We start from the raw sequence: 20,102 nt of genomic DNA on the forward strand, positions 1-20,102 counted from the left end.
GAGGAAACATTCGAGAAGAATCCCCCTTGATAACCCGGCACTGTGCATGGATATGCCTGTGAAGTCCATCGATCGCGCCACACACGCCTCGTATAGAAATCAAGCGTCTTCCTCCTTGTAAGCAGCTTGAACTTGAATCTCGATCAAGCACTTTGGTGGGAACAATGCTGCAACACAAATTGCCGCCCACGCTGGCTTGTTGTTCCCTTTGCTGAACCACTTTCTAGCACTTGCTGCAATCTCCAGTTGCTCTTCTTGCGATACGACGCCCACATGAAACGATGTCATGTTGTAGACGCCCGCCCACAGCTCTTCGGGACTGAGATGTGGAGATGCAACAGCCAGAGCCCGCTCGACGTTGTACATTGCAACGTCAAATTGCTGTGCATGGCCACCTTCGAATTGCGATCCATCTGCGCCATCGGGCGTAAAAGGCGAGTAGTCGGCGGATTCACCTATCTGACCGCCCACGGCCACAATACGTGCACCTTTGACCTTGAAAGAAGATGAGCTGCTGCAGTGGAAGACATCTCCGAGGATATCAGCCCCGGGGTAAAAGTGGCTCTTGACGAATGCCATGGCGAATGCTGGTGAGGAGGGATGAAGCAGTTTTGCAGAAGTGTCTCAGAGACTTGTCTATCAATCCTACTTGGTGACGCTGTCGCCTTTAAGGACTCTCTTGAGAGGGAGGACAGCGGTGAAAATCGTTCGACCCCTTTTTGGTTTAGGTACGCTCCTTACTCGCTATCTAGGTCAGTTGGTACTTATCTCACAACTCTTTGGTATCGCTGGTGGGGTACCAGGCTCGACGCGCAGGGGCCCAAAAAGGAGGCTAACCTGGTTGTGGGCAATATCTGAGCCCCAGTTATCGCTTATCGAGGACCCTCTGACATACCCGGGCGCAATCTGGATTACAGCTTCGAGACCAGCAATGAACGAGGCTCCCATGCTCTGTTGGCTTTATCTCTTAGGGCCAAGAGAGCGGAACGACTGGGAATGTGGTTGCGGCGACCAATCCTCTCCCGTTTCAGGAACATATATACTCTAGACACACCCAGCCCCGATCAGGGGCATGTTGCTCGAGACAGAAACTTCCACAGAATCGAGTTCTGTTGATCCTTTATCCCGTGACACGACCATTTGTGGCATCCGACAACACTCGCATAAACATGAGGGACGAGGTTCACTCGACGGTCAACGAGCCTGTCAGCCCAAGCATCGACGCGACCAGCTTGTCTGCAGACGAGAGACAGTTGAGAGCTCAAGGCCACACCGGTGAACTTCCTCGTCAATTCGGAACCCTTGCGACAATCTCGCTAGCCTTTACCATCACCAATTCATGGATCGGAATCTCGGCCGTTTTTGCAACTCCTTTGTTCGCTGGGGGTGGGCCAACCGTCTTCTGGGGCCAGCTGGTGGCTGCAGTTGCCTGTAGCTTCATCAATGCTGGATTGGCCGAGCTTGCTTCAGCCTATCCGTCCAGCGGAGGGCAGTACCAGTCAGTGCTATCCAAGTCACCTTTCTTGTCAAATTGACGTTTCCACTGACAGTTTGTTTACAGCTTTGCCTTCATGGTGGCGCCACCCAAATACCGAGCTGTCGTTGCCTTCGTCACCGGTTGGCTGAGTGTAGTGTCTTGGTGGATGACGGCTGCGTCGGCCTGCATCTATTGTGCTCAAGTCTGTGTCAACTTGGGATCCTTCTTCCATCCAGACTACGTCTGGACTCAGTGGCAGGTCTACCTGGTCTATCTGTTGTTGACCTGTCTCGCTGTGGCCATCTTCGTTCTTCTCCCGGCCTTCATGCCCAAGACCGAAATTGTCTTCTTCTTTGCCAGTGTCCTGGGCTTCCTCGTCTTCTTCATCACCGTCTTGGCGACTTCTGACACCAAACAATCTGGCCGCACGGTCTTCACAGAATGGAACAACCAGACTGGATGGAACGACGGCATTGCCTTCTTCCTGGGCGTTGGAAGCTGCATGTACATCTTTCTCGGTATGTCTTAGGGTCCTGAACTCCTTTTCCGCACACCGTAACTAATGACCCGTGAACAGCCACCGACTCGGCCACTCACATTGCCGAGGAGATGCCAAATCCTTCGAGGAATGTTCCCCGTGCCATCGCCATGACCATGATCATCGGGACTGTTACCAGCGTGTTGTGGACGATAGCCTTTCTGTTCTCAACCAACGATCTGGAAGCGGTCTCCGAGTCCTACCTCCCCATCTTGACGGTCTTCTACCAAGCTCTTGACAACAAAGGGGGGGCCGCATTCCTGGCGGTATGGCTTATGATCGTATACTACGGTGCCTCAATCTCCTGCTTCCTGACCGCCGGACGACTCACCTGGGCATTTGCACGCGACAATGGTCTCCCCTTCTCCGGCTTCTTCTCCAAAGTTCATCCGACACTTAAAGTACCGGTCAATGCTTCCCTTCTCACCATGGTCTTCTGCGCGGCATATGGAGCCATCTACATCGGATCCACCACAGCATTCAACAGCTTCATCTCGCTCTCGATCCTCGGCTTAAACATCACCTACGCCATCCCTCAAGGTATCGCTCTTTACCGGGGAAGAGACAAAATTCTGCCGGCCCGTCAGTTCAACCTGGGTCCGATTCTGGGCCCCTTCTGCAACGCCTTCTCCGTCCTCTGGACTCTCTTCTACACTGTCTTGTTCTGCTTCCCCGTGTTCTTGCCTGCGACCGTGGGGAACATGAACTACGTCAGTGTCGTTCTCGTGGGAGTAGCGGCTTTGACATTGTGTGTTTGGTGGGGCGGGAAACGGAAAACCTTTACCGGACCCTCAATTCAAATTGATGGGCTTGAGACACTGGATGAGCTCAACAAGGCTACCGCCCGGGCTGGCGATGAAGAAGGAGTGGCAAGCTCGAAGGATACGGAGATTGCTCATTGATGTCCAGTACCATTAAACTCTGCTCAGATATCATTCTTTTGTAAAGGCTGCCATTGTTTAGGCAAGATGTTTTGGGCAGGAATGTATTGTTAAGGACCTTTCTACTTTGTACTCAATGCCTAGGTTTGGACCAGAATTGTGAACCAAAAGACATTGGATACGTTGTTCATATGTTCAACACGCTCTACGGTACATGGTTGACTCGGCTCCGGACACAAAATCACTTCTGTAAAAATATATTGCCTGATGGTTTCCAACTAAAAAAGATCGCGTTGCGTCGTGTCTTCCGCCCTGATCAAATCATAGGGGTTGCGAAAGTCGGACCAACCGCAGAAAGGAGCGCTGGCCTTCCAACCGAGAAGATCCTGCACATCATGATCGTATTTTGCCACCTGTTCCTTGGACACGGCAAGGAATTGATTCTCCTCAGCACGACAGACGCCCTTACAGAACAAGGTTACGATGACACTGCGGAACTCGTCGGTCGTGGTGTTGCTTCCTGCAGCGTGGTAACAGTTGCCCATGATGAACACGCAGTCGCCTGCATCCATCTCTGCATAGGTGCATTCCTCTATCTTGGGCTTGCGCTCGTCGTCCCAAACATGAGAGCCGGGGACAACTTCGGTGGCGCCGTTGGCTCGGGTTGTCTTGGATGTGGCGACGATGCAGCCCAGCTTGGTGGTCTCGCGCGGGTCCCCGTGCGTGTGTGTGGCGTGGTGGTCTTGATCGTCGCGGTGAAGGCCTTGCCTGGCACTTCCCGGCCCAACACGGACGGTGAAAAAGCTCGAGAGGAGCGGTGGGCTGGTGCAGGAGTTGCGCGCGTCTCCCCACCAGGATTGGGTGGTTACCGTAAGCACGTCGTTGACGGCGGCTTTGACCGTGGGGTGTTGGAGGATGTGTCGCACTGCAGCTGGCGATTTGCCTGCAAGACCACACACAGTCTTCGTCTGTTTGGCGAAGACGTCCAGACCCGAGTTGAAATCGGCGTCGAAATATGGCTTGATCTCGGCGTTGATCTCGTCAATTTCGGCTGGCGAGAGCAGTCCCTTGATGCGTACTGCGCCATCTCGATACAGTGCTTCAAGCACCTTCTCCATGGGCGTACCATTGGCGAAAGATTCGATGGGGGAAACTGCTGTGAGACCCATGGTGTATGGTATAGAGGTAGATAGTAGATGCAAGTGCAATAGGGAACACGCCTGCGATGGTGTTCAGTCCTTTCTCGGGCATTGATATCTATCTGTATGTCCTCCATGTCAGCCTCGATACCGGGCGGGCGCAGCTTGCGGGTGGTCGTTCCATTAGATTGTCTCTGGTCGTCTTCATCCACCAATAAAACGGCCTATGTTAAAGTCAGCGGTCCAGAAACTCAAGCACTCAGCTCCATGTATAACCTGATATGGCAGACCTTTAAGACGCTTATCGCAGCACCGGAAATGGGATGGTTGCAGCTCGGACTCTTTTCACAGCGGCCTATTCCGAGGTGCGGCGCAGATATTGCCCAAACTAGGACAAGGCTGGTTTCATAGATAAGGAAGAAACACACACATGGCAGGCCGGGTCTCGACTCAATCTGCTGTTGAGGAGTACACGATTGATACACAGGCCGGCGTCTGATAATGCGCAGTCTATCTACTCCAAAGAAAGACCCATGTGAGCTTTCAGGCTAGCCTCATCAACGGCATATCTTTGACCACCCGGGGGCTGTCTAAAAAAATGGTCAAAGTTCTTACGCTCCCGGGAGGAGAGAAGAAAATCACTGAGCGATCACAATCATGTTGTCCAGTACGAAAACAGAAACACAAACACCCGATGAGTCGAAGAAAACGGTCTTCGACTACATCATCTGCGGAGGCGGAACGGCCGGTTGTGTCATCGCTGCGAGATTGGCAGCAGAAACAAGTGCGACTGTGCTGCTGATCGAGGCTGGTAGGGATGCCAGCGAGTCGCCGGATGCGCTCGTACCTGGAAAGTTCGTGCACCAGCTGTTCGGCGGAGATAGTGATGGGATCTGGGCGATGCCCAGTGTGCCGCAGAAGCAACTGAATGACCGACAGATTGTGTTTCTCCGAGGAAAGCAACTTGGCGGTACGTCGGCAGTCAACTATATGGCCCTCGCGCGAGGTCCAGCCGCCGATTACGACGAATGGGCTCACCGAACTGGGGACGAAGCGTGGAAATGGAGCAATATCCTGCCGTTGATGAAGGAGCTGGAAGACTTCAAACCACAGCCGCCCCCGGGATTCGGCCAGTATGCAGACCCGGACCCAGCCAACCACGGTGTCGGAGGACCGCTCAAGATCGGTTTCGGAGATGTCATGACTCCTGGGGTCGAGCGGTTTTTCCAGGCTTGCCACGAGACGGGCATTGGGTTCTGTCCCGACAACAACTCGGGAAACCCGGTCGGGGTGGGCCTTGCACAGTTCAACAACGGCGGAGGCATCAGATCGTATGCTGCGAACCGCTTCCTCAACACGGAGAAACAGCAACAACTGCCCAATCTCCAGATCATCACCCGTACTTTGGTCAACAAGATCATCTTCAGTGACGACACGACGCCCCGGGCGGTTGGTGTGGAAATCATCGATCAATCCAGTGGGAGAGCTTGTCGCATGTACTGCCGGCAAGAAGTCATCATGTGCCAGGGGACATTCGGATCCCCCCAAACATTGATGCTGTCAGGGATTGGACCGCGAGAACATCTCGAAAGTTTCGGCATCGACTGTGTGGTAGATAAGCCTCAGGTGGGTGCGAACATGCTTGATCACAGCATCCTCACCCTCGAGTACTTGGTCGACGACGACAACATGGCTCATAACCAGATCTTTGAAAATCCGGAGCTGCTGGCTGAAGCCGACGCGATGTATGCGAAAGACAAGACAGGCCCGCATAATGTCTTTGGAACCAGCGGGACAGTGGCTTTCCCCAAGCTCGAGGGATTGTTTGAGAGCTCAGAGTTCCAAGATCTCGACAAAGTGACTCAAGCATACATGTTGGAACCCACTCGACCTAATGCGGAGATATGGCTAGGATCGGGCCCAGTGGCTTTCCAAGGAGAATCTCAGAGTGTCTATATGCATCACGAACTGCTGCTCCAAAACAACCTCTCCCGTGGCACGGTTCGTCTGAAGTCGGCAGATGCAAAAGACCTCCCAGAGATCGACCCTCATTTCTTTGAGCACCCATACGACCAGCGGATCGCCATTGAGACCGTCAAGCAGGCCATGAAGATCGGACAGGCCGACGCTTACAAGTCGTATGTTCGTGAAGTGGTGCATGGGCCGAGCAGAGATGATGACGAGACCGTGCGCGAATTCATCCGCCACCACCTGGGTCAAGGCTATCATAGCATGGGCACCTGCAGAATGGGATCCCGCGATGACACTGAGGCCGTTGTAGACCAAGACTTTAGGGTCATTGGCGTACAGGACCTTCGGGTGGCCGATCTTTCGGTTTGTCCGGTTCTGACCTGCAACCACACTCAGATCAACGCCTATCTCATCGGTGAGATGGCCGGTCGAAGGCTAGTGCAATCGTTTCACGCCAGCGGAAGTAGGTTGTGACTGTTTAGACTACGGGCAAAGATAGGGCGGACTTGGACAATATTTTGAATTGATAGTCATACAAAGAGCATGGTCCCAAATGTGCCAGCCGGGAGAAAATCTGTATAATCTGGAACAACGCCACTGCTCCAGACCTGTTCCAGAATCTTCATGGACGTCTCCACGTTGCGAAACCCTCCACTTTGTTGCATGACCACCGATCGGTCTCGCAACCACTGCTGCCGATGCTCGTCCCGCACTTCCAGCCCCGCGTGGAAGAGAGGCCATAAGAGATGATCAGTCCATCCAGTCGAAGGGGTGGTGAGCTTAGAATGGTAGAAGACGCTTTGTATGAGCCACGAGAGCTCGTCCTCATCGGCCTCGACACGAAAGATGCGAATGATATAGAGAGCAATGGCGTGGCGGAAGGCTTCAGTGAGATGAAGCCAGCCTTCCCCTCTTTCGATATGCATAGGTAAGCTTAATATTCGTCTCTTGTAGTCATGTGCCTTGGCCATAGCCTCCCGTGTGGGATGCAAGGGGTCGGATTGGGTTTTGAAAAGTGCAATGACCTCTGAGACAATTCCAAATTGATCGGGGGGACATGGGAACACGTCGTGGCTCCATTGCCGCGTCGGCCCAGTAAAGGAAGCCACATCTTCCGAGGTGAACAAGGCCTTCCGTCGGTTGTTAGCCGCACACATGATATCGAGCCATGCAATGTACTGTTCCACAAACGTATCTTGCGTCCGGTTCGCACCGCGTAGATCGATGAGCCTCTTTGCGGCTCCGAAATGGGCGTCAAAGTTTGACGCGTCACCGAGACACATGTCGGTCAGAGTAAGCATCAGAATGGTCGTGATATTCCCATCGTCGCTCGCACAATGATCCGACCATAGCTGCTCCTGCAGCCGGCGCATAGCCTTGCCTCGAAATTTCCAACAATCCACCTTGCAAGTTTCATTCGACAGTCGTACGCTCCGGTGGCTTGCAGCCAGGGCAGCACAGGCATATAAAAGAGGCGGCTTCTCCACCGCCAGCTGAAGTATGAATTGCGAATAAGGATTGCGAATTGTGGTGTTGTCAACGCATAGCTTCGGTGCCACTTCAAGGAGATGATAGTTTAGGATGTACTTGAGCTCCATGGGGATGTTGTAAGGATCCAGAGGGCTGCTCAGCACCAGCAGAGAGCCATCGCTTGGCGGCTCAATAGATTGGTCGAGAAGCTCGTCGAATTCATCAGCTTTGAGGGCTGGCTCAAGGCTGAGGTCGAAATCCATGAGAGCAGCCTGTTCAAACCGGCTTGGGCTCCAATCCGTGGTCGTGGGGGAGCTAGACGGGGATGAGGCAGCTGGCAAAACTGACCTTGACGTGTCCGATGGTTGTCTTTCGGCGGGAGATTGTTGGGTCGACCGTTTTGAAGGCATCCGTTGGCTTGTCTTTGTGGTTGATGGCTCTTTTAAGGACGACATTCCTGCCAGCTTGCCACGACTGGCCATGCCAGCCCAGCGTAGCGCGTAGCCTTCACAGTCCAGCTTTTTGTCTAGACATGATTTACACTTTGGTAATTCTCTGGTGCATTTGCGCCCTCGCCGGCGACAGGTCAAACAGGCAGCGCCATGGTATTTGGTGTTCATCTTGCTCCTCGTAGTCTCGTCAAGCGAAGTTGCAAGTATTGAGACGTTTTGGTTGGGTTGACCCAAAGCCAGAAGTTGTTATCAAGCGTTCTGGTGAGGGGAAGATAAGAGCAAGGGGATTGGCACGGTCACACGCTGGACGCCTGCGTGTCTGCTCCTGATAGCGGGTCGTCTCTGATCAATCAGATGGTGTTGATAAGTAAACTGTCTACTCCGTAAACGAACAGCTAGTCCACTAGTACCTACCGACACCGAATCTGTTCAGCTTGCGTTTGGTCGCATATTACTCCAGATCCCACGTTGTTGTTCCCGGTCGCGGCCCTTTCTGACCCTGCATGAGTGGTGCTTCAAGTTCCAATCGCAAATGGCCTTGCAGAAACCGTCCAAGAATCGTTTTGAGAAGAGCTTGAGAGCATGGATCAAGACAAAAACTTTGTTAGCCGCGCGATGGATGATTCTCTCTCAATGGTACCATTAGGGCTACACTGGAGATTGCCTAAAGAACATCACTCGGTATACACGCTGGGCATCACACTTTTCCCCGTATTTCCAGCTTGTGCCCGCATTTTCGAGCTGTGGCACCATTCGCTTCTTCCAATGCTGAGTACAAAGAGAGGATATACAGTAGCTTGGTGGCCACCAAGGCGTGGACATCAGCTTTGATGATTAATGATAACCAATCTGTGCTTTTGCACAAAGTTCATGCAAACAGCCGCAGGAAATGACTCTTTGAGTCTCCAACTTGGCTCGGGAGGTGTTGCACATCTACCTAAGTAGTTACGAGTTGTCAATGATATCTCAGCATCTCGCCTATTGGTTCTCACTATTATCCCATTCTTTCGTGAAGAGTGTTCAGGGCCCAAGCAGGATGCTTCCATGTTTATTCACATACGCTCGACGCTTCACTGGAACTGTGCAGAAGATTTTCCGCAGGGTTGCCGATATAATGTCATTGTGTACTTCTACCGCGGCCTCTTTAACGATACCACCATTATTGTGAATCTGCGTATTGTTCAACAGCATCATGGATTCTAATCAACAGTGTCGCGTTAGTCAAGCGCCATCGCAAGATGATAATCATGGAGAAGGTGCATAAGCTCAAGTTTGGGTTCGCAGCCAAGAGAGTCGTAGAGCAAGATGAGGGTATCACAACCTTTTTCGAAAATCTCCGTCCATTTAGACTTGTCACAATCAAATACCCATACCACGGCAAACTTGTCAGAAGAAAGCCAGACCTCCGACTCGACCTTTTCAATAGGTCTCAACTCCAACCTGCGCTGGTGGTTGAGACGTCCTACGCACAACCCGAGGAGGACATGAAGGCCAAGCTCAAGGAGTACATCGACTGCACCAACGGAGAGATCTTGACAGCTGTGGGCTGCAATCTCGACTATCCGGCTGCACAGGGGATTCGCGTCACCGTTCTTCGAGCCCAATTCAACGACGGCGGTATCTACACTGGTGCGAGCGAGGAAACTCTGGTATATTACTCCCGTTTCCCACCGTGACGAAGTGCTCTCTCTAATGCGATTGGAATTAGGAAATCCGTACTGCAGAAGGCTCCGTGGGCCCGGTCTCTGAAGCACTGAACCTATCCCTCTACGACCTCGGTCTCCCTTTCCCCAAAACTAACACCGATCTCCTACAAGAACCTCGTCTCCTCGTCTCTACGAACGAACTCTGTCACTGGGTAGATCGAGCGGTCGAGCGCGAGGAAGCTGCGGATGCTGCAGCGGCTGCATCGTTGACTCTAGGCAATAAGTGAAAGCACGACAACGGCTGGGCCTCCGGGACTTTGCGACTGGTACGGTTATGCGGCAAAGCATGGTGAAGAAACAGCGGCGATGTGGTGAGGGTTACCCACCAGCTATTATGAGATGATGAATTGGCTCCCACGCGGCACATATGCATATCTCGTGCGTGATGAAGCACTCACATAAATCATAGGCAGACATTGAGCTCAATCAATGTATTAACCACTGCTTCGATATCGTGTTATATTCCTCGTGGTTCTTATTCTCCGCCGTTCTCTTTCTCATATTCTGGTCGTGATGTGACGTATTTGGCCCTGGAGAGGTTTTCTTTCCGCCAATCAAAGGTGCTAGATTGCGGCGTCTCACGGCGACTTTCTACAGTATAACCAACACCAGCCACTGCGCCTGCGCTCCTGCATCGTATAATCCATCCATCCGGCTGAGATAGTTTTCCCGTCATGACTATGGCCTTGCATGTATGGATCTTTCGGATATGGTGGCCGGAGCACCATGACAAAGAGCAGTAGCATTGTGCCTTGCTCCCGGGTCCTTTCCAGGCTTTGCAGCTGGCACCATTGTCATATTGCAACCACGGCCTACAGCCCTTTGTCTGGTGAAGCAACCACAACAATTTCTGAAGGCGATCCATGCCGACCATAGCTTGATGATGATCCAGCAGTACCAGAGACGCGGCGTGTAACGCCATCTTCCTCCTCGACGGCCGTGTCCTCCCTCACCTTGACTGTGGACTTTGCTCTCTTCTGGATATAGGCCAATGTCAGAGAGGCAAGGCAACCCACGAGACAAAACCCCATCGCCGTCCAGTTACCCTTGACAACGCCCGGCTGATCGACGGTCTTGAAGACAGCAAGTGGACTGAAGATCCCAAAGTCAGTTACCGAACGGACATGCCATACATGCATAGGCGAGGTGAAAAGCATCCCATACGGTGAGGGTTCACTTACACGGTGGCACCGAACACAGAACTCCAGAGATTGAGGCCTCCAGAAGCAAAGGCTCGAGTGGCTGGATCGCCGCCCCTGGAGAAGAAAAAGGCGTGGTCAGTCACAGTTACTGACCTCAGATGGTGATTCAGAGCTGGTACGAATCAAACTTACAGAATATCTTGTGTCCAAGCCCAGAACAGACTGTTTCTCAGTCAGCTACGCGGAAATTGGTCTAATATGGATATCGGAGACTTGCGTGCTAGATGCTTCGATGAAGCCGCTCATGTAGTATAAAAACCAGCGGAAGGACTTATTGTCTGGAAACACGGGTGTCGCCGCCAGAAGAATACAGACGATGGCTTGGCAAAATTGGGCGAACACCAGCATCGGCCATCGACGACCGTGTAGAACGGTATCGCCTAGGAGGAGAAGGGTGAGTGAGTCAATCTCCAATCACACAAGATGACACCAGAAGAATATTAGCTTACTTGCCCACGCGAAGGAAAGGTCCAACACCACGGTGATGGCATATATCGGAGTGATGTAGTTGTCTTTGAAGGGTTTAGCAATGTATCGGCTCTTAGGGTTCACGGGGAGAAACTTACTGATCTGGGGAACAGTAAAGGATCCTGGCTTTCTATAGTTCCAAGCCTTGAGCCAGTAAGCCATCGAACTGCTGACTTGATTTCCCATGCCATTTGCCCTATGACTTTGGTCAGCACTGAAATGTACCCTTCATGAAGCATATTGTAAGTATACGAGAAACCTACACGGAAATCATCCAGAGCAGCCAGATCTGGGGGGTGAGAATGAACCGTCGTAACTACAGAACATATCAGCATCAATGCACCAGCAACTCCTGCTCTCGCAAACCTGTTTCTTTGTAAATGCTCCTTGCTTGACGCGGCCCTCCCTGGGATTACGGTCACGAGCAAGCTCAATCTCCTGTACAATAATTTTAGCAGTGACTCGGTGGTTGGGGTTGGGAGAGGAGACACACTCTTTCCGAGAACACATGGTCCGGTTTCTGGCGAGCAGGCACATCCGGGAAGAAAAACAGTGGAGGAAGTGCGATTCCCAGAGATAGAATCCCATCGATGATGAAGACCTAGACCAATTGTTAGGTTGATCATGAGAACTTCTTCAACCGTCGGAACCACTCCCGAGTCTTACCCATTGCCACCCGGCTCTTCCGAATCTCCCATTGAGACCTCTGTATGCGGCGGCTGTCGTCTGTTAGGGCATGGCATGCACTGCAAGATGGAGGCCACTATCCGTACTTTGCAAGTAAGAGCTGAACATGGGACCGATGTGGACAGCACAATTGATGAGAGCGATTCGCTGGTGGAATGTTAGTTACGCCGTCTGGAGTACGACAGGCCGAGATTCTTCTATCCTACCCTCGACAGTTCCCCCTTCTGATACCAAGAACCAGCGACATACATGACTGCATCCACGTTAATTTCCCCTTCCAGAGTTTGCGTGGATCAGGGTCAGGCCATACGGGCGGAAAAGTGGCCACTGTGTGTCATTTAGGATCAGTATCCGCGGCTTCAACGAAGGATGGGATATCCGAACGTACCATTCAAACAGTGCAACCAGGGCTCGGAGTGCATACATCTGCGTCGGTGTCTTCATCGCCGACTGGCAAAAGGTGCTGTGGCTAGGTTAGAGCCGACATTGGGGAGGGTTGAGGGCCTGGTGTCCTTACACAATCGACCAGCCGATTTCAATGGCCCTGCAGCTCTGTTGTCAGCGGAACTGAACATCTAGTTCTAGAGAGTATTCGGGACTCACGGAATAAAGTAACGAGGATTCATTCTGGTCATCGACAGGTTGACAGGCCACATACAAATGATCTTTCGCCCAAAGGTCAGTTCAGTCCACCATGGAGCCCGTCATCTTCTGAAGAAGGCTTCTCTTACATTCACGATCGAAAAGGTCGTCTGGGCGTAATTCATCTCCTATTACCCGGTCAGCCGTCATGCTGAATCACCTCTACCTCCCAGCTTGCCGGGTACTACTGACATTTCCGTAGAGCTTGAGATCCTCCTTCATACCGGAGACAAATGCATTGGTGAGGTTGGATCTATCAACAACCTAGGTCAGGGGTCGGTCCTATGGATTCATCGTCTTCCATACACACAGACCTGTCGATATGCTTGATGATGGTTCCCAAGAAGCCAAAAAGAGTAATGGTAAGATCGAGCTGTTGAGTATGAGAAGCAATTCCCAGGTTGAGTTGGCACATTTGCTATTACCTTGAGAAGCAGGCGGCGCTCCTGAAATAAGCTCGTCGTTAGCAAAGTGATTCTCGCTGCCCTGCCTTGCGGCCGTCGGCTTACCTCTGGGCCTTTATCCCAGGCGTCCCAGATGTAACTCTTGTATGAGCGGCTCTTTGCAGAAACGTCAATGCCATCTTTTATGCCCGCTGGCTCTGGATGGGGAATGTCAAGCGGTTGCACATTTATCTCGGTGGTAACCTTGGTCATTTTGTCGGTCTCGTTTGCCAAATCATGTAAACGACGCGCCTTCGAATGAAGAGTAGACAGCTCAGGAAGGAAAAGGATAGGATTTTCCTTCCTGTACCGAAAAACACTATCACTATCAGATGTGGAACCTTGGTGACATGGCAAGAGAACCACAGTAATGAATGGTGCAATAACCCCCAAACTGGCAACATCAAAGGCTAGTACACGGTGAGGGACGAGCCACTTGAGAGTTAGTCTCTAGAATATCAATAAAAAGAGACCTGGCCTGTCCACTGGCGTTGTGCAGATGCTAGCTTGCAGTAATCTACTTTAGCATAAGACACCAGTTGAAGAAAGAGTCACACGGCCAAGTGTTGTAATTTCTATATGCTATCACGTTGGCACTGATCTCAAGCCGGGGTGTCACGAGTATATTCAGCTGCGGCAATTCGGTTATTTTATTGATTGATTCAAATGTACTGAATAAATAGACTGAAAACCCTGAGCCCACAGACTAGCAGCTGGCGTACGGAGGCCTCAGAGACTGCAGTCAAACACTCTTGACTTCTTGTTGGAAAGTGGCGGTGAGGTCTAGTACAATTCGAGATCATTGATATCATCCCATAGACTGACGAGAAGAGATCTTTCCCCGACCCACGGCTTACGAGAGTGCTAATTAAAATGATCTATCAACAGATGCAAAGATGAGGAGGATGACCAATTACCTGGACAGTATAGTTATTCACGAGGGCCACGTCTCCTCGCTGCCAGGGGACCAGAAATTGAATTGCTTCCTGGATCTCGATCAAACGATCGAGCCACTCGGAGGGAATTCTGCTGCCATCCCCAAAAGACGTCGGGAGTTTGTAACCTTTGCCGTTTTTGATGCGATAAGGCGGTTCAAGAGCACCATTCAGTTTGGCACTGCCGTAAGTTCCAGCAAGCCCGTTGAAGAAAGTCGGAACCCCGGTGGACTTGACTCGTCTTATGGCCGGGACGTGCTGCAGAACGTGAAGCGACCCGTTAGATTGCCATTCGCCGGTAGCTTGGAGGTATTTTTCTAGAACAGCTTCAACTTTCTGGTGTTGCACTTCCAAGCTGTCCCCATCTTCAATCTCGAATCCGTATGAGTCCTGGAAGAGAATGTCACAAAGGACGTCCGTACAGATTGTCGGAATGGGAATAACGAACCTTCCAGTTCCATCCTATTTCCTTCCAGTCTGGATCTTCTTTCGAAGGGTAGTACTGGCGACCGATGATACCTACAGCAATAATTATTGACGATCACTTGAAACTCTTGGATCAAAAACTGGGCGTCATACCCTTGAAGATGAGTTGGTCATGCAACTCAGGGAGCTCTTGCTTCACACGATCGTAGAGCTCTAGGGAGGACAGTAACGGGGTTTGCCCGCCTATCGTTCGACATCAGCACAGCACCTACCGAGTCATTGGTTGCAGCATCTCAATAGACTGACCTTGTTGGGGGACAAGCTCCGACCAAAAGAAGATCAGTTCGGGGAAATGAGCACTGCGTGCGTACTCGTTGTGAAAGTGGAATATCGCATTGGATGGCATCTCGCTGGCCGTTTTGATGTTGTCGACTACGGTGGTTCTCTTCCCAGAGAGCCCAACCTCCTTGTGAGGCCGCACGAAGTTGAAGGAATCGACAAATGACGACAGGTCCTTGGGGGTCTCAATTGGGAGACCGCGGAAGAGGATGACCCCATCTATGCGTAGGAGGGTAGATTAGTCTCTCTCATTGTATCGATACCTGCAAGTGCATGGTGTTTTGCCTTCACGGACGTACGTTGCGTAAGAAGGTCTCGGATTGTTCCTCGATCGGCCAGTTGCTTGATGTGAGCATTTACGTCACTCAGTGACGGCGATGTGTTGTCCTCGAGAGCCAACGCCAGGGGGAAAGCCTTGCCATGGACAGTACGTGATCCTGGAACATCGAACGCCTTGAATTGTACAGAGGCAGGGTCCAATTGACCAGCAGACTCCGTAGAGACCGGCAATGACGAGAGAGCAGTGGCGGTCGACATTTCTTCACGGAGGTGTAATTGATAATTCTTGCACCACAGCCAGGTTGAGTAGTAGGGAAATCAGAGCTGGACGTGGCGATTAAAACATCCCACAAAACAGAGTATCCTGAGCAACTGAGATGAGTTGGTGATCCTACCCACAAATGATGTGACGCCCGCTATCTATTCGTATGGGTGTTAGGGCGTAGCTGGGCAGAGGCCGGCTGTCTGCCCAGAACGCATAGGGAGCCTACTGCAGTGGAGAGGTTGCAAGTTGATTGGAGAAGGCTACCTAGCCTATAGTGCCGGCATATTGGCAGTATATCAAGTCTGTATAGCCTCAAGAATGGCGCATCTATTGACAATCTCGGTGTTGGCGCCGTGCGTTGGCTCGGATTTCTTCATTGGCCGACGTTAACCTCATCCCAGCCTAAAAGACGTCATATCGTGGGTCATTTATTAGGTTCGATCCGGATAGGGAGTCCATCTGTAGATGGCGTACTTTGTCTAGATTATTCGACCTACCCTGTGGTCCCGCCATTCAGGATTGAAGATCCCATATCCATATCGTAAGCCATCATCTACTCTGTAAGTATACGTAAGCACCGGTATAAGCGAGTTGGGTTCTTCTCCTCCCACTCTCTGTTCATTTGTACGTGTTTTACAAGACATGCTCAGAGACCCGGCCACCCTGTTCTTTTCAGTTTCAGGGTTCGAGTGAGATCTTGTCCTGAATGTCGGATACTTCGATCATCGTTTCGCTAGGCAATCCGTCGCCACCTGATAAAGTCGAGCAACACTAACTCAATGAAAGGCGTGTGCAGACAACATAACCATAATTGATGCACCTTAAAGAAAGTATCGGTGCTTGTGAATGGCGTTGTTTAAGTATCTGAAGATAGGGTTATTCCAACATGACAATGAATTGTCCCCCTCAGTATGGCAGGATGTCGTATTCATCTTCACCGATTATGATTAGCATAGGGGCTACTGAGACCTATGTCGAAGTATTGACTTACCATAAGACTGGTGCGCGAGGGCGCCCATCTTATCCACGGCACAGTCTTGTTGTCTCCACCATTTCTCCAACACAGTCCGACAAGATCTGACATTGCCCATGCCAAAATTCACCCACAATGTCTTCAACAGACTGCGAACCTTGTCCCGGTCTGCAGGATTGGTGCAGAAACTACCCGCCACGAATAACGGAGGCAGCGCGGCAACCGCGGGGCAAGGAGTGCTGTGATAGGAGATTGAGGCGAGTATGGCCAGAATGGCGCGTCTGCTGTCGTCAATCACTTGCCGAGGAACCGACAATGATCCACGACGGAAGACCTGAAGGATGGCCATGTGATGGTGGGCTTCGTCCAGAAGGCAGAAGTCGTGATGTATGGCCTGAGGTAGGTTTCCGGGATTTTGTTGTGATCGGGACAGCTTTTGGGTTGCCAACATCTCCTGGATCCGATCAAACAGCAAGTGTGACTGATGCTCGACCGGCGAGTGGCAGTCAAAGTGGGGTGGTCCAGGAGGATCATCACAGACGAAATCACTCTCTTGCATTTCGTGTGAGCTCTCCAGGTCGTTGATTGCTCTGAAGATGGGTAACAGATTCGTGGAAAACCCGGCCAGATCGTCGATGTAGGCGGCAGTCTCCGCGGCAGGCGACAGTAGTATGGGACCCGTGTATCTTCTCGAACCACATGCCAGCGCAATCGCTTGTAGAGCTTGATACTTTCTCCTCAGGAAGCTTGAGGCCGAAGTCAGATTGGAGCGCGAGCTGGTGTGGCGGTGCGCAAACAAGGTGGCGGCTCCGTGGAGATGTGACCGCCACGATGCGTTGCTGGGGTTGGGAGATATGATCTCGACCATACACAAGATCAAGGTGGTGGCAAGCAGTTGGTCATTGTCGGCGGGGTTGAAGCAGTCCAGGGCCGACCTGAGTTGTTGGAGGCTTTTGCCCTTCATCATCTCAAACCGACGCTCTCCCTGGAACAGACCAGAAGTCTGCCGATGAGCGGCCGCGAGGGCCAGCACAGCGGAGAGAAGATGGGGGACCTGGACCGCCATGGGCACAATGGCCGAGCAGAGCTCATCTTGGATGCCTTTGTGGCAGGAGATTGATACGCTCATGCCATGGACGAAATAGTCGAATAGGGGCCTGGACTCGGGCGATACTCCAGGCGCAACGGCCAAGACGTGAAGGTGAAGAGCGGACAACGCCGCCAAATCTTCGGCTGTGGTTGGTGCCTGAGCGGTCGCGATAACAGGGATCTCCTGTTCAGACACTGTAGTGTTTGACGAGGTGGTCGAGCTGCTTTCTGAACGCGGCCTGGAACTAACTGCTTCAGGGGAATAGGTATAGACGAAGTCTTTGCTTGTCGCCGCAGTATCTGTTGCAGGTCAAGGTTAAACCGACAACCAGAAGCGGGAGCAGAGCGCAGGACTCACCATCAGACCCGGTGGAGGTCACGGCTCTGGCTCCAGAGTCCAGACACTTGCCGAAGCGAGACTTCTTGAACGGCCGGCCGCCCCAAGAGAGCTGCCGGGAGTACACGCAGGGTCGCCCGACGCTCTGGCAGTAGGCGCATGCCGGTTTTGCCTCGTTGCATTTCCAGTGGCGCCGGCGACACTCTTCGCACCCTGTCCGCGATCGTCGCTGGCGGGGAGGCGCGCAAGAACTGGAATCGGCCATCATGTCGTCGCGATGTTGTGTTGGGAGATGGACGCAGATAGACTATGGGCAGCAGAAACTAGATAGCCTATAAGGCGGTTGCAGGCGTTGATCGGACGAGGCGGAAGCGTGGTCGAGGTGAAGTTGAGGTTTATCGGGAAAGCAAGATAGGTAACACCTTCCCCGATAGGTCTAGCCTGTCCAGCGGATCTCCATCTCCATCTCCAGGGGGTCCGGCGATAGGTGCAAGGTGCGTGCTGAGGCTGACTGAAGATGGCGAAAGAGAGCATTTCTCTGGAATAAAAGAAGAGCCACAGCAAGAACTTGCCTGTGCCTGTGCCTGTACCTTCAATCCCTGACTCTGACTCGATAAGAACCAAGAAACCATCCCTCTCCATGGCCGCCACTGACGCCGACATGGACGAACGCGCCCTACTCCTCCCGGCCAAGAACCAAGACCCAGAAAGGGATCAAGAGGGTGTCTTCAGCCTCTGGCACGACCTCGCCGGGCTCACGAGGCAGTCACTGCCCATCTGCCTCTCGTTCGCCCTCCAGAATGCGGTGCAGGCCATCAGCGTCCTGACTGCCGGGAGTCTGGGCTCCTTTGAACTGGAGGTGGCCTCGTACGGCTTCATGTTTCTGTCGTGCACCGGCACCATGGTGGCCATTGGCGGCGCCACCGCCCTGGACACCTTGTGTGGTCAGGCATTCTCGTCGCACACCATGGCCGACAATCCCCAGATCCTGGGCCGGTTGTTGCAGCAATGCCTGCTCGTGTTGCTCGGCATCTACGCCCTTGTGATCGCGCCCATTTGGGTCGTGTCGGGCCACATCTTCATTGCTCTCGGTCAAGAACGAGGATTCGCCCTCGCCACCGGCAGGTTTATGCTCTTGATGCTTCCCGCCGGTGTGCTGCAGGTCGTCTCCGAGTGCCTCAAGAAGTTCTTGCAGGTCCAGGGCGCAAGCAACCCGGTGGGATGGGCTACGGCGGCCGCCAGTCTGGCGGGGGTTCTCATCAACTTTGCTCTCGTACACTGGACCAGTCTGAAACTCTGGGGCGTCCCCTGTGCCTTTGGCATCTATCAGCTCCTCACCGTGGTTGCGTTGCTTTGCGTCGTCTTTGCCATGCCTGCAATCCGGAAGACCTGGCACTGGTCGACAACAGGCATGTGGCACGGCCTACCACGCCTACTGTTCTACGCTGTCACTGGCATCTTCACGATTGCGACCGAGTGGTGGAGGTGAGTTTGAAATTACCAATATCGATCCATCGATCCCTTAGATCTGATATCTTCCAGCTTCGAGATCCTCGCCATGATGGCTGCACGACTGGACCGAGACTCTATCGGCGCTCAAAGCGTAAGCGTACAAACCAATGCGACTGATTATGCAGACGAGACTGACCCTCCATGCAGATTCTGATGTCCTCGGACCTCCTTTTCACCACCGTCTCCCTCGGCATTAGCGTGGCCGCGAGCCATCGGATTGCCGGCTTCCTCGGTGCTGATCAGAGTCAGCTGGCCAAAAGGGCCGCTCGAACTCCTTATCTGCTGTCTTTGATCATTGGAGCCGTGGAATTTGCCGGCATCATGCTTGTGCGCAACGACTACGGACGGCTGTTTACCAGCGATCGATCCGTCATCCGCCGGACTGCCCAAGTGCTTCCTCTGATGGCAGGATTTCAAGTTCTGGACCTGTCGAATGGTGGCGCTGGAGGGATTCTGCGAGGGGCCGGCAAAAACCATCTGTCGGGTGCTTGCAATTTTCTCGCCTATTATGGTGTGGGCCTGACCTCTGCATGGTTTCTGTGCTTTCAGAAAGGCTATGGCCTGTTCGGCTTGTGGGCCGGTATCATCAGTGGCAGCGGGGTGCTGCTCATCCTGCAATCATGCTGCATTTTGAGTATTTCCTGGAAGAGGTTGGGGGAGGCTATAACGACATCTCATGCTGCATAGTGTTCCATCGGTCGGTGCGTTGCTAGAGTTTCAAAAAGTCTTTGCATACCAAGCTGAAAATGATCAAATGCTTGTGCTCACAGCCATTCAGCCTTTTCTTATTCATCATGTCGCCACAATTTGGTCAAGGTCTGAAAGGCTCCTGGCTCGTCATCAAAGAGAGGGCCTCGGCCAAAATCACTCA

At 52.4% G+C, this 20,102-nt stretch overlaps 9 protein-coding genes across 9 annotated transcripts; 4 read left to right on the forward strand and 5 right to left on the reverse strand.

The window, feature by feature from the left end:
* Window positions 1-99: 99 nt before the first annotated feature.
* Window positions 100-579, reverse strand: A1O3_03262 (uncharacterized protein; the record flags this gene model as incomplete). Its single annotated transcript, XM_007733400.1, has 1 exon — window positions 100-579. One exon carries the CDS (start codon window positions 577-579, stop codon window positions 100-102), a length of 480 nt encoding a protein of 159 aa, XP_007731590.1.
* Window positions 580-1,169: 590 nt separating this feature from the next.
* On the forward strand, window positions 1,170-2,917 carry A1O3_03263 (uncharacterized protein; the record flags this gene model as incomplete). Its single annotated transcript, XM_007733401.1, has 3 exons — window positions 1,170-1,498; window positions 1,562-1,995; window positions 2,055-2,917. The coding sequence occupies 3 exons, from the start codon at window positions 1,170-1,172 to the stop codon at window positions 2,915-2,917; spliced, it is 1,626 nt and encodes a 541-aa protein (XP_007731591.1).
* Window positions 2,918-3,174: 257 nt separating this feature from the next.
* On the reverse strand, window positions 3,175-4,065 carry A1O3_03264 (uncharacterized protein; the record flags this gene model as incomplete). Its single annotated transcript, XM_007733402.1, has 1 exon — window positions 3,175-4,065. The coding sequence occupies one exon, from the start codon at window positions 4,063-4,065 to the stop codon at window positions 3,175-3,177; it is 891 nt and encodes a 296-aa protein (XP_007731592.1).
* Window positions 4,066-4,692: 627 nt separating this feature from the next.
* On the forward strand, window positions 4,693-6,480 carry A1O3_03265 (uncharacterized protein; the record flags this gene model as incomplete). Its single annotated transcript, XM_007733403.1, has 1 exon — window positions 4,693-6,480. The coding sequence occupies one exon, from the start codon at window positions 4,693-4,695 to the stop codon at window positions 6,478-6,480; it is 1,788 nt and encodes a 595-aa protein (XP_007731593.1).
* A 56-nt stretch (window positions 6,481-6,536) lies between these two features.
* A1O3_03266 (uncharacterized protein) lies at window positions 6,537-7,958 on the reverse strand (the record flags this gene model as incomplete). Its single annotated transcript, XM_007733404.1, has 1 exon — window positions 6,537-7,958. One exon carries the CDS (start codon window positions 7,956-7,958, stop codon window positions 6,537-6,539), a length of 1,422 nt encoding a protein of 473 aa, XP_007731594.1.
* A 1,217-nt stretch (window positions 7,959-9,175) lies between these two features.
* On the forward strand, window positions 9,176-9,861 carry A1O3_03267 (uncharacterized protein; the record flags this gene model as incomplete). Its single annotated transcript, XM_007733405.1, has 2 exons — window positions 9,176-9,577; window positions 9,637-9,861. 2 exons carry the CDS (start codon window positions 9,176-9,178, stop codon window positions 9,859-9,861), a joined length of 627 nt encoding a protein of 208 aa, XP_007731595.1.
* A 4,096-nt stretch (window positions 9,862-13,957) lies between these two features.
* A1O3_03268 (uncharacterized protein) lies at window positions 13,958-15,313 on the reverse strand (the record flags this gene model as incomplete). Its single annotated transcript, XM_007733406.1, has 5 exons — window positions 13,958-14,401; window positions 14,460-14,530; window positions 14,591-14,680; window positions 14,744-14,995; window positions 15,076-15,313. The coding sequence occupies 5 exons, from the start codon at window positions 15,311-15,313 to the stop codon at window positions 13,958-13,960; spliced, it is 1,095 nt and encodes a 364-aa protein (XP_007731596.1).
* A 966-nt stretch (window positions 15,314-16,279) lies between these two features.
* A1O3_03269 (uncharacterized protein) lies at window positions 16,280-17,984 on the reverse strand (the record flags this gene model as incomplete). The annotated part of the gene is made up of 2 exons (XM_007733407.1): window positions 16,280-17,682; window positions 17,741-17,984. The coding sequence occupies 2 exons, from the start codon at window positions 17,982-17,984 to the stop codon at window positions 16,280-16,282; spliced, it is 1,647 nt and encodes a 548-aa protein (XP_007731597.1).
* A 375-nt stretch (window positions 17,985-18,359) lies between these two features.
* Window positions 18,360-19,918, forward strand: A1O3_03270 (uncharacterized protein; the record flags this gene model as incomplete). Its single annotated transcript, XM_007733408.1, has 3 exons — window positions 18,360-19,204; window positions 19,262-19,322; window positions 19,379-19,918. 3 exons carry the CDS (start codon window positions 18,360-18,362, stop codon window positions 19,916-19,918), a joined length of 1,446 nt encoding a protein of 481 aa, XP_007731598.1.
* Between the last annotated feature and the right edge of the window lie 184 nt (window positions 19,919-20,102).

The sequence above is a fragment of the Capronia epimyces genome (assembly GCF_000585565.1).
Source record: "Capronia epimyces CBS 606.96 chromosome Unknown aczIQ-supercont1.3, whole genome shotgun sequence".
Classification (NCBI taxonomy): Eukaryota; Fungi; Ascomycota; class Eurotiomycetes; order Chaetothyriales; family Herpotrichiellaceae; genus Capronia; species Capronia epimyces.